Source organism: Hordeum vulgare, chromosome 1H (assembly GCF_904849725.1).
Source record: "Hordeum vulgare subsp. vulgare chromosome 1H, MorexV3_pseudomolecules_assembly, whole genome shotgun sequence".
Classification (NCBI taxonomy): Eukaryota; Viridiplantae; Streptophyta; class Magnoliopsida; order Poales; family Poaceae; genus Hordeum; species Hordeum vulgare.
The window spans coordinates 275,735,339-275,747,918 of NC_058518.1; the positions used below are offsets into that span (position 1 = coordinate 275,735,339).

Genomic DNA, 12,580 nt, shown 5'->3' on the forward strand with positions numbered 1-12,580 from the left:
TCATGTGCACAAACACACACTCCATCACGGAGTAAGGAGTACCAATACTTTAGAGCATACTCATGGAAGCCAACATGAAGGAGTGAAGTTTAGGAAGATGCAAGAGACAATGGAGCTTCTCTCACAACAACAGATGAAAACCTCCAACAACAACGCTAGCAAAACTCGAGCTACTTCAATTGCGAGGACGACGTCGAGGCCTACCTAGCACACCACCGATGTCGTCCGTGCCAGCCACCCGAGTGCCCTCCACAACCCACCCCAATCTATAATTAGCCTCCCTGCACGCGCATATCGACATGTATCCTCAGAGCCGCCACACCACTTAGGTTTGACCAAAAGAGACCAACTGTTCCTACACTGACAACCGCGGCCAAAACCCTCTTCCACTTCTCGAGGTGTCCCACCAAAAAAACCAACCCCTCATTTCTTCAGATCTACATATCTAATGCCAAGATTCTGATCAAAACCGGACACCACCCTAAAAATCAATGCACTTAATTAAATGAGAGCGCTTCAATTCTAGCAAGATAGCGAATTAAAAGATGTTTAAATTTGCTTATGAAGTGACTGTTTTGACATCGACCATACATATTTCAAACAAGTACCAATAATATAACAAGATAACAATGCAATATTCATATCGCTTTCATTTGCTAGTATCGAAGATCTCCAATTTTTATCATTAGAGAAATAAAAAGATTAGAGAAATAAAAATAATTGAAGAACACAAAACCGCTTCCAGTGCACGGGTTTGGCTGCATTCTCAGCCACATCAGCTCCATTTAGCCACACGGAGCGAAAGTGCCATCGGAAAGACGATTTCATTTTGCCCTCCGCTGTTATATCGACGCGCACCATTAGCTAGCAGCCTAGCACCACCATCTTCCGCTCTCCCCCCCATCTCCTCCCACCTGCTGCCGCTCGCTTGTCCCGGCCTAGGGTTTCGCCTCCACCCGCCCCCGGCCCTCGCCTCAGATCTCGACGCCGGCGACCCCCGATCCTCCTAAGCCGCCTGCCGCCAACCCCGCCGAGTCCCGATTCGTCACTCACCCCACGCCGCGCCACCGCGCCACCGCGTCCTCCAGCCTCTGGACGCGCTCGCGGGGAACAGATCTAGGGTTCGGGGCCTTGCTTGGTGCATGAGAAGGGCACTAGGGTGTTGACGGCATGGAGGTGGAAGCGGCGAGGAGGGATGCGTCGGCTCTTGACCCGGAGTTGCTGCAGCTGCCGGAGCTCGCGCCGGGCGCTCTCCGGGAGAACTCAAGCATAGCCGAGGCACTCTATTTCCAGTGGCTCGTGCTGCCTGAGTCGTCCAAGCTGGTAACCTCTCACGCGTCCTGTTGCCTTCGCCTGCTCCTTTGGAGGTGCTCCTATATTGTCGTGGTTCGTCCGTTGATTTTGCGTGGCCTTTTGTGATCTCGTGTTGGAACTCTTGAAAAATGTTTGTTAGAATGCTCTGCCTTGGTGGCGTCTTATGCTGCAGTGATCTGCATGGGTTTAGATTGTCATGTTCGTATTACGAGTGCTAGCTTAAGCCGAGGATAGAAAGCGATGAGGTCTGGTACATCAAAGGCTAAGGTTCTGTGGGAGAGTGTGATTGTAGTAATTTTTGCGCAAATATGTACTTGGCCTGCTTCTTCGGGGAGCTTACTTTCTGCTCCTCAGTTGCCGTGAATGAATATGTACCATCTGTACTAATTTTGGCTTCTTGAACTGATGTGCTTACTATTGGTTTTTGAGACGAGCCCTCACCGTATTCATCAGCTTTATCATTATATTAAAGATAAAGGAATGTTGGTATGATAATCAATGTTGCATGTGTTTAGAAGAATGATGGATTTCAGGAGACGTGGACTCGAATGCTGTACTGAAATCTAGTGCTATCAAGATATTTGTTTTATGCTACAACAATTTGTGTTATACTTCGAGCCGATGCTCACTTAAAATGATAGTTCACTCTTCTTAGGACATTCTCGCAGTGGTGCACTGTGCTAGAGATCTGGCTTGAATTGTCTGGTTCCATGTGAGAAGGTTTAATTGTTGTTTGGGGTGCATATTTTGTTGAGCTCTTTTTGGCTGCTAATTTGATGCATACCTGTGCAGAGCAGTAGATATAATGCAGCATAGAATATATAGCTCTTGTTGATGGGATGCCTACTTTGCTGGTCAAACACATGAAACCTTAGAAAAAAGAACTCATGCTGACAATATCGTGTGCGGTGTTACCTGTAGTGTTAACACGGTCTCAAGGCTTTACCACTCCAGTGTTTATTGTTGTTCTCCCAAATGATGCTACTAACATTTCGTTGTTTTCTCTGCTTTGTTATGTTGAATGTTGTCTTGAGTGTTATGGTTGGGCATAGCGTAGTAGTCAACGACATGCTACCTTTTTTGCGGGAAACAACATGTTATCAAATAGGTCAGCAGATGACATAACTGCTCGCCTTGACTGGCAGTAGTCCAGGAGGCACAGGGACTCCACCGCCCCTCATCGTTAGCCTTTTGTAGTTCAAAACTACCGTGCATCGTCACCTCCCCGCTCAGTGTTGTCGCTTCGCGAATACACAGCTCTCATTGGGCTTTCTTAGCTCCTTCATCTTGCTGGTTTTCTCTGCTGCTTGTTGTGCATCTCACTTGTTAGCTCCGTCGCCCTCTGCTTTGCTGTTGGCAATTGAGCATGTGAGTAGGTAGTGGATGCTTTGATATTCTTTTGTCTTCAGATGATGTTTTGGACCAAGTGGCTAGTGGGACATGTATTCTCCATTTCCGCCTTGTTATATATGTTGTAATGCGCTAATTAGGTTAAGCTAAGGTACTGTCTAGTGTCACCGATATGGGGTTCCTCGCTCCCTAAGCTGCCGTGATAACTATGCAGTGCTATACATGTATTGGATATGTTTGATTTTCCATGTGTGATTATTTGACTGGATTCCTGGCTCCCCAGGCTGCCGTTACTACTATGTAGTGCTATATATGTATTGGGATATGTTTGATTTTTAACGTGTGATTATTTGGACAATATAGATCTACTATATGGGCTGGCTTCTTACATCTTGTATTTCAGGCATTGCTTAATATATATAGCAACATAGCAGATGTTTCAAATTTTAACCTGTCTGTATATATGGTATATGCTTGAAATAGCTCACTCTTCTGGGAATATGGAACGTATGTTGACGTTTGTTCTATACTTCATTAACGGGACATTAAATAAAGTTTGAGCTCACTAGTTTCTTGTAGCCGCGTATCTTGCAGCTACACTCTTTTAGTGTTTTTTTTTCGAGTTCGTTGTTTCTTGGGTCCTTGGGCCATTCTGTACTTGCCATCGGTACCTTCTTCTTAATGGAATCCTAGCAGCACTGCTGCTAACTTAAAAAAAAGACTTGTGTGCTTGTATCAGCAAGTGTAATATTGGAACCGTATTGGTAGATATTGAACAGATTAGTCCAAGATTTTTTTGTAAGATTTAGACAAGTCTAGTCCAACTAATAAAGCATAGCGGTCAAACTCTCAAAATTACAGGTGGTGCAACTGTACTTGGAACTGTGACAATAGGCTTCCGAGGCACTAGAACTTCTAATTTTGTTATGTGCTCTTTTCTTGGCTTTGGCTACTCTGTTATCTTACATCTCTTAACTTCTTAAGGTGGTACACCTATAATTAGAACTCAATGGCCACTGAGTTTACCTTCTATGTGATGCATACGAATACAAATCATTGTTAGTTAAATTTATTAGTAACACATTGTAATTTGGTGAGAAGTATTTATCTGTGCTTACTGCTAGGTTCTACATATATGTATCATTATAAGCCTTTAATGGTGCTGCTTGATTGCTCTTCTGTTTTTGTTATCCTTAGATATCTGTTGAAGTGACAGCATGATGTTTTATACACTTTGCTTTCTTCGTCATTATAAGCCTTTCTATATCTGATTGACTGATTCTGTGGAGTTGGATGCTACTGTTTTTGTAAATTAGAAGCATTGGACATTGTTTTGTAAATAAGCAATAAATTTGTTTCTACAACATACTTCTGTTGGATGTACCATTCCTTATAATATTTGGTTTCTTCACTACTAGGTGAAATCTTTGATTGAAGACGCAAAAGCCGGTGCCACACTGAATGTTGCTGGGAGCTCTGCTAGCACAAATGCCGCTTCAAGTAGTTCTTTGCCGTCAATGTTCCCTGCTGGTAGTGCCCCCCCACTCTCTCCTAGGAGCACAGCTGGCTCTCCCCGTGTTATGAGACGAGGTTCTAGTGCTGGACCATCGTCCTTGGGATCTCCTCTAAAATTAGTCAGTGAACCTGTGAGAGAAGTTATACCTCAGGTGCTTCCCATTTGTGCTTGTTATTGTTCACGTATATTTGTTCCTACTATAACTATGTAAGCGTCTTGCTTGTTAGTCTTAGTTCTGTATTTAATATGTTTGCAGTTTTACTTCAAACATGGGCGCCCTCCACCAAAAGATTTGAGGGAGCAGTGTTTGTCTAGACTAGATCACCTTTTTTTTGCTGGGGAGGGGCTCCAGATTCAAGGTGACCTTATTTGAGGATTTCATTTGTTTTGTCCACATTGAAATGCATTCTTAACTTCGAACGTCTTATTTGCACATATCAGAATTCAGACCAGTTATAAAAGACATATGCAAGTTGCCATCGTACCTCTCTGGTGTTCTTTTCAAGAAGATTGACGCCGCTTGCTCTGGAACTGTAACAAGGTGCACTGTTTATTCAATACCTCACATGGCTACACTAGTGTTGGTCTATATTTTGATATAGTGAATCTTAGTTGTTCCATCATATTTTGAGGGCACTGACAAATACTTCATGCAGCTAGCACACGGGACTTACCAACTGTAGCCAAAATTTGGTCAAACATGAGTTCATTATGGAATATTAACCTGTTTCAAGTGCTGAGAAATCTTTGAGATATTTTGACTTGATATTAAAATTAGCATTTGATTGCGCAACCAGTGTTGGAAATCTGAGAAATCTTAGTTATCGTTCCTGCTTTTGAGAGATAAGTAATGCAAACTACTATAGTGCAAGGTTGAACAAACACACTACCTTGTCCAGTGTAATTAAGCAGACCAGAAGCAAGCAGAAATTGCTCATCTTGTTTTTTAACCCTGCTTCATATATGGTTATCCACCAATGCATTATCCTTGCTATAATAATACTTAGGCACTGTTTTCCTCTTCATCCAGTGTGCATGGACTAGGATGTCAGGTTTCATTTATTGCACCCCCCCTATGATAGTACTCCCTTCGTCCCATAATATAAGAGCGTTTGTGACATAACATTTAATCAAACACATCTTTGGTGTTTCATGGTCTCATGTGTACTTAACAATTGTTATGGAATGCCATGTCTCAATCGGTAGTTGCATTTTGGCTGCACAGTTTTGATGTCAATTTCAGTTCTTGATTAACACCGACATTTTATATTTCAGTTCTGACATGGGTGTTCTCTTATTTAAACTCAGGGATGCATTTATCGATTACTGGTTTAATGACAATAAGATAACAATGGACACAGCTAGCCAGATATTTGAAATATTAAGAAAGCCAGGTTACAGTTATCTCACTCAGGTCAGCATTTCTTTCCTCGTTTTGGTCTTGGTAGACATGTATATATGACTCCAACTGGACAAGATGATGATTCTATATTACTGTTTGTTTTCTTGAAGGGAACACTAATTCTCCATAATTTGCGCAGGAGGATTTTAAGCCTGTTCTAAAAGAACTCCTGGCAACTCACCCAGGTTTAGAGTTTTTACAAGGCACTCCCGAGTTTCAGGACAGATACGGTAATTGCTATTATGTGTTATTCAACTCGCCTAGTAGTTATCTCTACCACCAGTATTCTTTGTATATTTGTGCATTAGATGTGCATTCTGGGTCATCTGTTCTTTCAAAAACCAATGACGATAGTATCTTATATGAAGAAATGATCCCTAGCAGAGTGGTTTCTTTTGCGAATTCTTGTTATGTTTTTTCTATGAGCCTTTTTGGTCATGTTCTCCGCATCTAATGAGTAATGAGACAGATCCCGTTTTTAGCTGTGTATGTCAAAGAGATGGAATATAATTTATTAACAGGGCCTAACACGGAAATAAAATAAGGCATTGATTCCTTCATAGTTCTGATTGCGCAACAACAACAACAACAACAACCAAGCCTTTCAGTCCCAAACAAGTTGGGGTAGGCTAGAGTTGAAACCCATAAGATCTCGAAGCAAAGTCATGGCTCTGGAACGTGGATAGCTAACTTCCACGCACCCCTGTCCATGGCTAAGTCTTTGTCGATATTCCAAACCTTCAGGTCTCTCTTAACGGACTCCTCCCATGTCAAGTTTGGTCTACCACGACCCCTCTTAACATTCTCAGCACGCTTTATCCGTCCGCTATGCACCGGCGCTTGCGGTGGCCTCCGTTGAGAATTAAATTGAGCCTGAGATGTTAGTACAGAAGTCCTGTACCCAGTTGTAGACTGACACCCCCGCACTTTGGTATTAGAAAGTTAGACCTGAATGGGTTTGCTATCTCAAGGTATGATTATAGAAATTCTAGTGTGTTCCACAATAAACATATCGTCATTTGGAACTCTTCGTATCAACATCTAAAACATGGTCTTTCTGTATGTTAAGAATCGTAAGTGTGGCTCTTTTATTATCTTCTACTACCTCTATCCCATAATATATGACGTTTTAGCAGCTCAAATGAACTGCTAAAACGTCATATATTGTGGTACGGAGGGAGTATAAATGTTGCAATATTTGTCTGTTTTACAATAGACTTGTTGATACGGAACTCTTTGTATTAACATCTAAAATATGGTCTGTCTTTCTGTCTATCTGAAGAACTTGTATTTGTTTCCTTAAGAAACAATCTGTTATTATCTTGTATTCAGTAACATAGGAAAATGATTTTGCTATGCAAGGACAAGCTGTTACTTGCAGGTAGAGCATACCTTTTTTTTTGTCAGTAATAACACTACTTTTTGATTTTGTGATGAATGGATATACCAAACTAATGCTGGTAATTTGCTGCATCTCATTCATCTGCTTATTATGTTTTAATGTGTTTTTCAGCTGAGACTGTAATATACAGAATCTTCTACTCCATAAATAGATCTGGAAATGGTCATCTTACCCTCAGAGAGCTAAAACGTGGGAATTTAGTAGCTGCAATGCAACAACTTGATGAGGAAGAGGATATCAACAAAATACTGAGGTAATTCATGTATGGAATTGTACAAATTCCTTCGATGCCCTTCTGTGCATGTATATTTCTATTTCCTAAGATCTCTCAGTAGAGTATGGTTTCCGTTACATGCTTTTTAGGGCCAGTTCTTTTGTGGCTTATTTAGGGCTGTGAAAATAGGCTGCCCCTACCCAGCTTATTCTAAAAGCCTAACTTAAAGTTTTATTTTAGAAGCCTACTAGTTAACCCTTAATTAGGCATATAAAATAAAATTTTAGGTCGGGCTACTAGAATAAGCTGGGTAGAGGGCAACTTATTTCCACAGCCCCAAATAAGCCACAAAAGAACTGGCTCTTAGCTCCTTACGAATTGTGTTCTTTCATGAGCTCCTTCATTATGTTGTTGTGATGGCTCACAGGAATTCTATGGCTTCAGTTGATCCTACTATATGTTGCAAACACAGAATATTTTACATTTTTTTTAAGTTTGTAACTTTGTTGTATCTGATGCAGATATTTCTCATATGAGCATTTTTATGTAATCTACTGCAAATTTTGGGAGCTGGACACAGATCATGATTTCTTGATTGACAAAGAGAACCTTATCAGATATGGAAATCATTCATTGACCTATAGAATAGTTGATAGAGTCTTTTCACAGGTTAGTCCATTACAGGTTCATATTGGGCAGCTGAGATGCTGGATTGCATTCATGTTGGTTACTGTGCACTTACATTGGTTTTTCTCCAACTAAGGTCCCAAGGAAATTCACAAGCATGACCGAAGGAAAGATGGGTTATGAGGATTTTGTTTACTTCATCTTGTCAGAGGAAGATAAATCATCCGAGCCTAGCCTTGAGTACTGGTAATTGTGTTCTCCCGGTTTTGATGTGTTTTGCCTGTAACTGTTCTATTATCTGAGGGTTGCTTTAATAAGTGATCAGTTCCATCCTTCGAATGTATGTTTAAATATCATAGTCCCTATTCTGTGCTATTTGGTCTCTAGGCATTGATGGCAAATGGGTGAACGAAGTCCCAACAATTGCGTTTTAATGGAAATGTTTTTCTGAGTAGTATGTGTGATTTTTTGTACACAATTTTGCTCCAAATTTCCAACATGAAGTTATGGGTATGGGGCGCTTATATCATGTCTGCAACTCATATTATGTATGGTTTGTGGTAAACTATGTTATTTCACGTACTGAAACGTGTCACACTTTTTACAGGTTTAAGTGCATTGATCTTGATGGCAATGGTATTTTAACTACCAATGAGATGCAGTTTTTCTATGAGGAGCAGTTGCATCGTATGGAGTGCATGGCACAGGAACCTGTACTTTTTGAGGACATACTATGCCAAATGATTGATATGATTGGACCAGAGGTATCATCATCCTGGATATAACTGTGAATTCATTTTATCCCCTGTCTGGAACAGTGGAATCCAAAGGCAATGTGGAGGAATTGCATTGTTCTCTTCAAAGTTCATGCATTCAGTCATGCCCTTAAACTGCATTTCATAAAACTTTTTCTTTGTGCAGAATGAGACATATTTTACATTGCGGGACTTAAAAAGGTGTAAACTCTCAGGAAATATATTCAATATCCTATTTAATCTCAACAAATTTATGGCATTTGAAACTCGTGATCCGTTCCTAATTCGCCAGGTAATCACTGTTTTGCAATAAACTGTTTGAATCCACTGCATTTATTTAGTTAACAGGTTGGATCATTTTTAATTGCAGGAGCGTGAAAATCCAACCCTAACTGAGTGGGATCGGTTCGCCCATAGGGAATATATCAGGCTGTCGATGGAAGAGGATGGTGAAGATGCTTCAAATGGAAGTGGTGATGTGTGGGACGAGTCACTTGAAGCTCCATTTTGAATCATGTGAGTGCTACTAGTACTATCTGTTTTTTCTGGATTAACTTGTAGATTTGATACAGATGGCTAATGGATTATGGAAACCACAGCATAGGACCAGCATTGATAAGATCTCAGAATTTTGATTCTATGGGCTTAGAAAATTTGGATCATCTTAACAGTTGCACTTCATCATTAATTTACCAGACTACTAACAAGAATTGGTTGATTGCATCATTTCCTCTTATAGTTGCCTTTCATAGTGACACACATCTCCATGTTCCAATTCCTAAAAGAGAACATGTTTTTCATTCCCAACCCATCGAGGAAATAATCTGTTTCATTGTTCAAAACGTTTAGTGCTGTCCATCTCTACTGTTCAAGAGATAAATGCTGGCGATTTCTCAAGTTCCATATCTGAATTTAACATTCCCAGTGTGGGTTCCAGATCAATGCTGAGAATTTTGGATTTGGTGCCAGCTGCATGCCCTCAAATTTCATAATCACCCCCTCTCCTGTTGAGCCAACACATGGTTCCGCTTTATCTCTTGTATAAGCTGGTCAACGATGCAAATACAATGGTTTTTTCAGAGCATTTTTTGCTTCCCCGCGTCGTTGCCGCCTTCAGGCCTTGTTTGGTACCAGTGTATTTTAGGGAATCAGTGGGGATTATTCCGGTCAAACCCCTAAATCCCCACATATCCCATAACACCATTTGGTTCTGTGTATTTGACATGTTTCATCCCCACATTTCCTCACAAATCCCTAAATTCTAGTGCATTTTTCTCAATACCCAATACGCTACCCCTACCTAGTGGATTGGGGATAAATGGGGATTTGAAGCGATTGGGTGAAGGTTGGGGTTTCACCCAATCCCTGTGGGGATTATCCCCACCAATCTCCTCAAAAACCCTAGTACCAAACAAGGCCTCAATGTTTATTAAGTTAAAGCTTGTATAAATTATAGTAGCCAGTATGATAGGTGCGTTTCGTCCAACCAAACAATTACTCCGACCATTCGTATTAATAGTTGTAGGATTTGTGGCAGTCAAACTTTTCAGGTTTGACTATCAATATAGAAAGAATTGCCGTCATATCGAATTTAAATTAGTAGATTTTCCATGGAATATTTTTTTTCATAATGTTTGTATAGATTTGCCATGAAATATATTATAATTTATGTATATTTTGTTAGGAACAACACATTTTTGGTAGTAACAAATTTGGTCGTGTCCATGTCCTAACCTACTTATGTTGTGAGTTAGAGCATGTTTCGATGTACCGCATCTATTTTATTTTTTCATCTGTTTTAAGCATATATCTGACCTGGTAATTTGGCTGCTGTTGATATGATAGAATGATGCTTTGATGAGAATACAACAAATCAAGAATGTTTGCAGTTACTTCCTTTACTGAACTGTTCCAGAACTGTCTTTCCCATTAACAGGCTGCCTCACACTCCTTATTGATTGGATATGCATGAAATTGGTTGGGAAGTCAAGTGTAAAGGTTTTGGCTAGCCTGCGAAGGTCATTGCAGGCTCGAAGCAGTTTCAGTAACACCAAAGACTACTTATGAGTTTTACTGTGCAGGTCTGATTTGATATTATCAGTTGTCCAGTTGTGCAAACATTTTTGCTTGCCAGGAAGAATGTGGAAGTTGATGTGAAGGCCTCCTGCATATTGACAAGGCAACAACCTCAACAGTCTCAAATGATGCTAAAGTGGGGAAACTTCCGTGGTCTACCTTTTTCTCTTTGTGTTCTGATTGTTGCTTTAGGAGGGATGCCAGTTTATTCAATTGCTGTGCTCAAATTTTGGAGCTGAACTGTTGGTGTTTGGCTGCCATTTTCCTTGTTAATCTGTGGGTGTGCGAGCAAGCAATTCCATCATTAACTTTGATCATCGTATGTAACTTTCTGGTTCTGCTTTTTGTTCAGTTTGGTATGGCGTTTGTTGCGATTCTTGGTACATTTTGGTAGGTGGGGAGGGGTCTCAAAACATGGATGTGACTCGGTCATTTGTAACATTAACAAGTAACTATGCATCAGGTGCATAAAATCTAAACAGGAAAGTAGTTTCCATCGACAATCCAGATTTTTATAGTAGCATAAATTTATAGGATGTTTTATTTGCAAGCTATGATGCTGGTATCTGGTATTTTGCTTTTCAACTTGTGGAACTTGCAGTTGTCCAGAACATTCTTATTAGTTCAGTGCTGTTCATTGTACTGTGTTGAAATTTATATCATGTATGCGTACATGTTCTACACTACATTTCACACGGAACTGAATCTTTTTTTGAGATCCAAGAAACTGCAATTTATATACAACAATATTTGCTCCGTTCCATGGATGTGACCAATTGTGGCCTTCACTATTTTATTCTCCAAAACGGAGTCCCTCATCTATTAAATGAGAGGAAAATAGAGTTTAGAGTTTTACATAACACCCCTAGCAAACAGCATGATAATTACTAGTAAAAAAAATATAGTGAAGTTTTTTTGGGCTGGCAGTAATCCAGAGCTTTGCTTCTTCAAGAATGGATGCAAGAAGAATAAGCAGTGGTGAAGCAAAGTTTTGACTTTAGCATTCTGTTCGGTCCAGATGGTCCATTCCAATTTAGACTCTGGTTATCGGTTCAACTGTCCTATCACTTGTGATGGATTCATCAAGATGTTAACGTGAGTTATGGCCTAAGCTTCTTGATCTAAGCGTGTAACGATACTTGAAGAACAAATGAGGCCTTATGGCCTAAGCTTCTTGATGATAGATCTTCATAGTCTAAGCGTGTAACGATAAACAAATGAGACCTTGTTTCTTGTTCTCTCTTCTTGATGATAGATCTCCATAGTCTAAGCGTGTAACGATAAACAAATAAGGTAATACGGTCTTGTAGAGATAACCAAGCAAAGAATTTAAACTGAGGGGAGCCTTCCAAACCATGTGGCCTATGGGAGAGAGAGTCAAACCAAGGAACGAGCCTTGTACACGGTGGCCGTTGAGTAGACCCCATCATTCGCGGACGACATGATTAGTCGAACTACATGACCTCGTCTAATCATGTCGTGTGACTCATGCTTTTAGAGGAATGGATCTTTTTAAAAATAACGTTTCAAATCCCTAAAGAATTTCTTCCTTCGACTATACTCCCTCTGCAAAGAAATATAAGAGCGTTTAGATCACTAGAGTAGTGATCTAAACGCTCTTATATTTCTTTCAGAGGATTCTTGTTTGAAGGTAGATATTGCCCTACAAGTAAGTTGACATAATTGGCAAACTACGGTACCGCCTTTTTCTAGAGGAGATTCAGTTAGATCCCTTGAAGGTTATCCCGATGAGGTGAGTAGGCCGGTTGAGAAAGAGAGCAGGTCAAACACACATAGAGGATCCGATTGGATGCATACGAGACACACGATTTTCCAAGTTCAAGTAATGTGCCCTACATCTTGCATGTATTATCTTTATTGATATTGGAATTTTCTCATAGGGAAGGTCACATCTCTAGGATCC

The 12,580-nt window shown here is 40.3% G+C and overlaps 1 protein-coding gene across 1 annotated transcript; it reads left to right on the forward strand.

Annotated features, from left to right (window-relative positions):
• The first annotated feature begins 816 nt into the window (after window positions 1–816).
• LOC123430999 (probable serine/threonine protein phosphatase 2A regulatory subunit B''delta) lies at window positions 817–11,159 on the forward strand. Its single transcript, XM_045114827.1, has 13 exons — window positions 817–1,323; window positions 4,083–4,331; window positions 4,437–4,539; window positions 4,622–4,721; window positions 5,489–5,594; window positions 5,722–5,812; window positions 7,096–7,237; window positions 7,720–7,867; window positions 7,962–8,071; window positions 8,433–8,589; window positions 8,747–8,872; window positions 8,951–9,096; window positions 10,517–11,159. The coding sequence occupies exons 1-12, from the start codon at window positions 1,171–1,173 to the stop codon at window positions 9,089–9,091; spliced, it is 1,626 nt and encodes a 541-aa protein (XP_044970762.1). The 5' UTR covers window positions 817–1,170; the 3' UTR covers window positions 9,092–9,096; window positions 10,517–11,159.
• The last annotated feature ends 1,421 nt before the right edge of the window (window positions 11,160–12,580 follow it).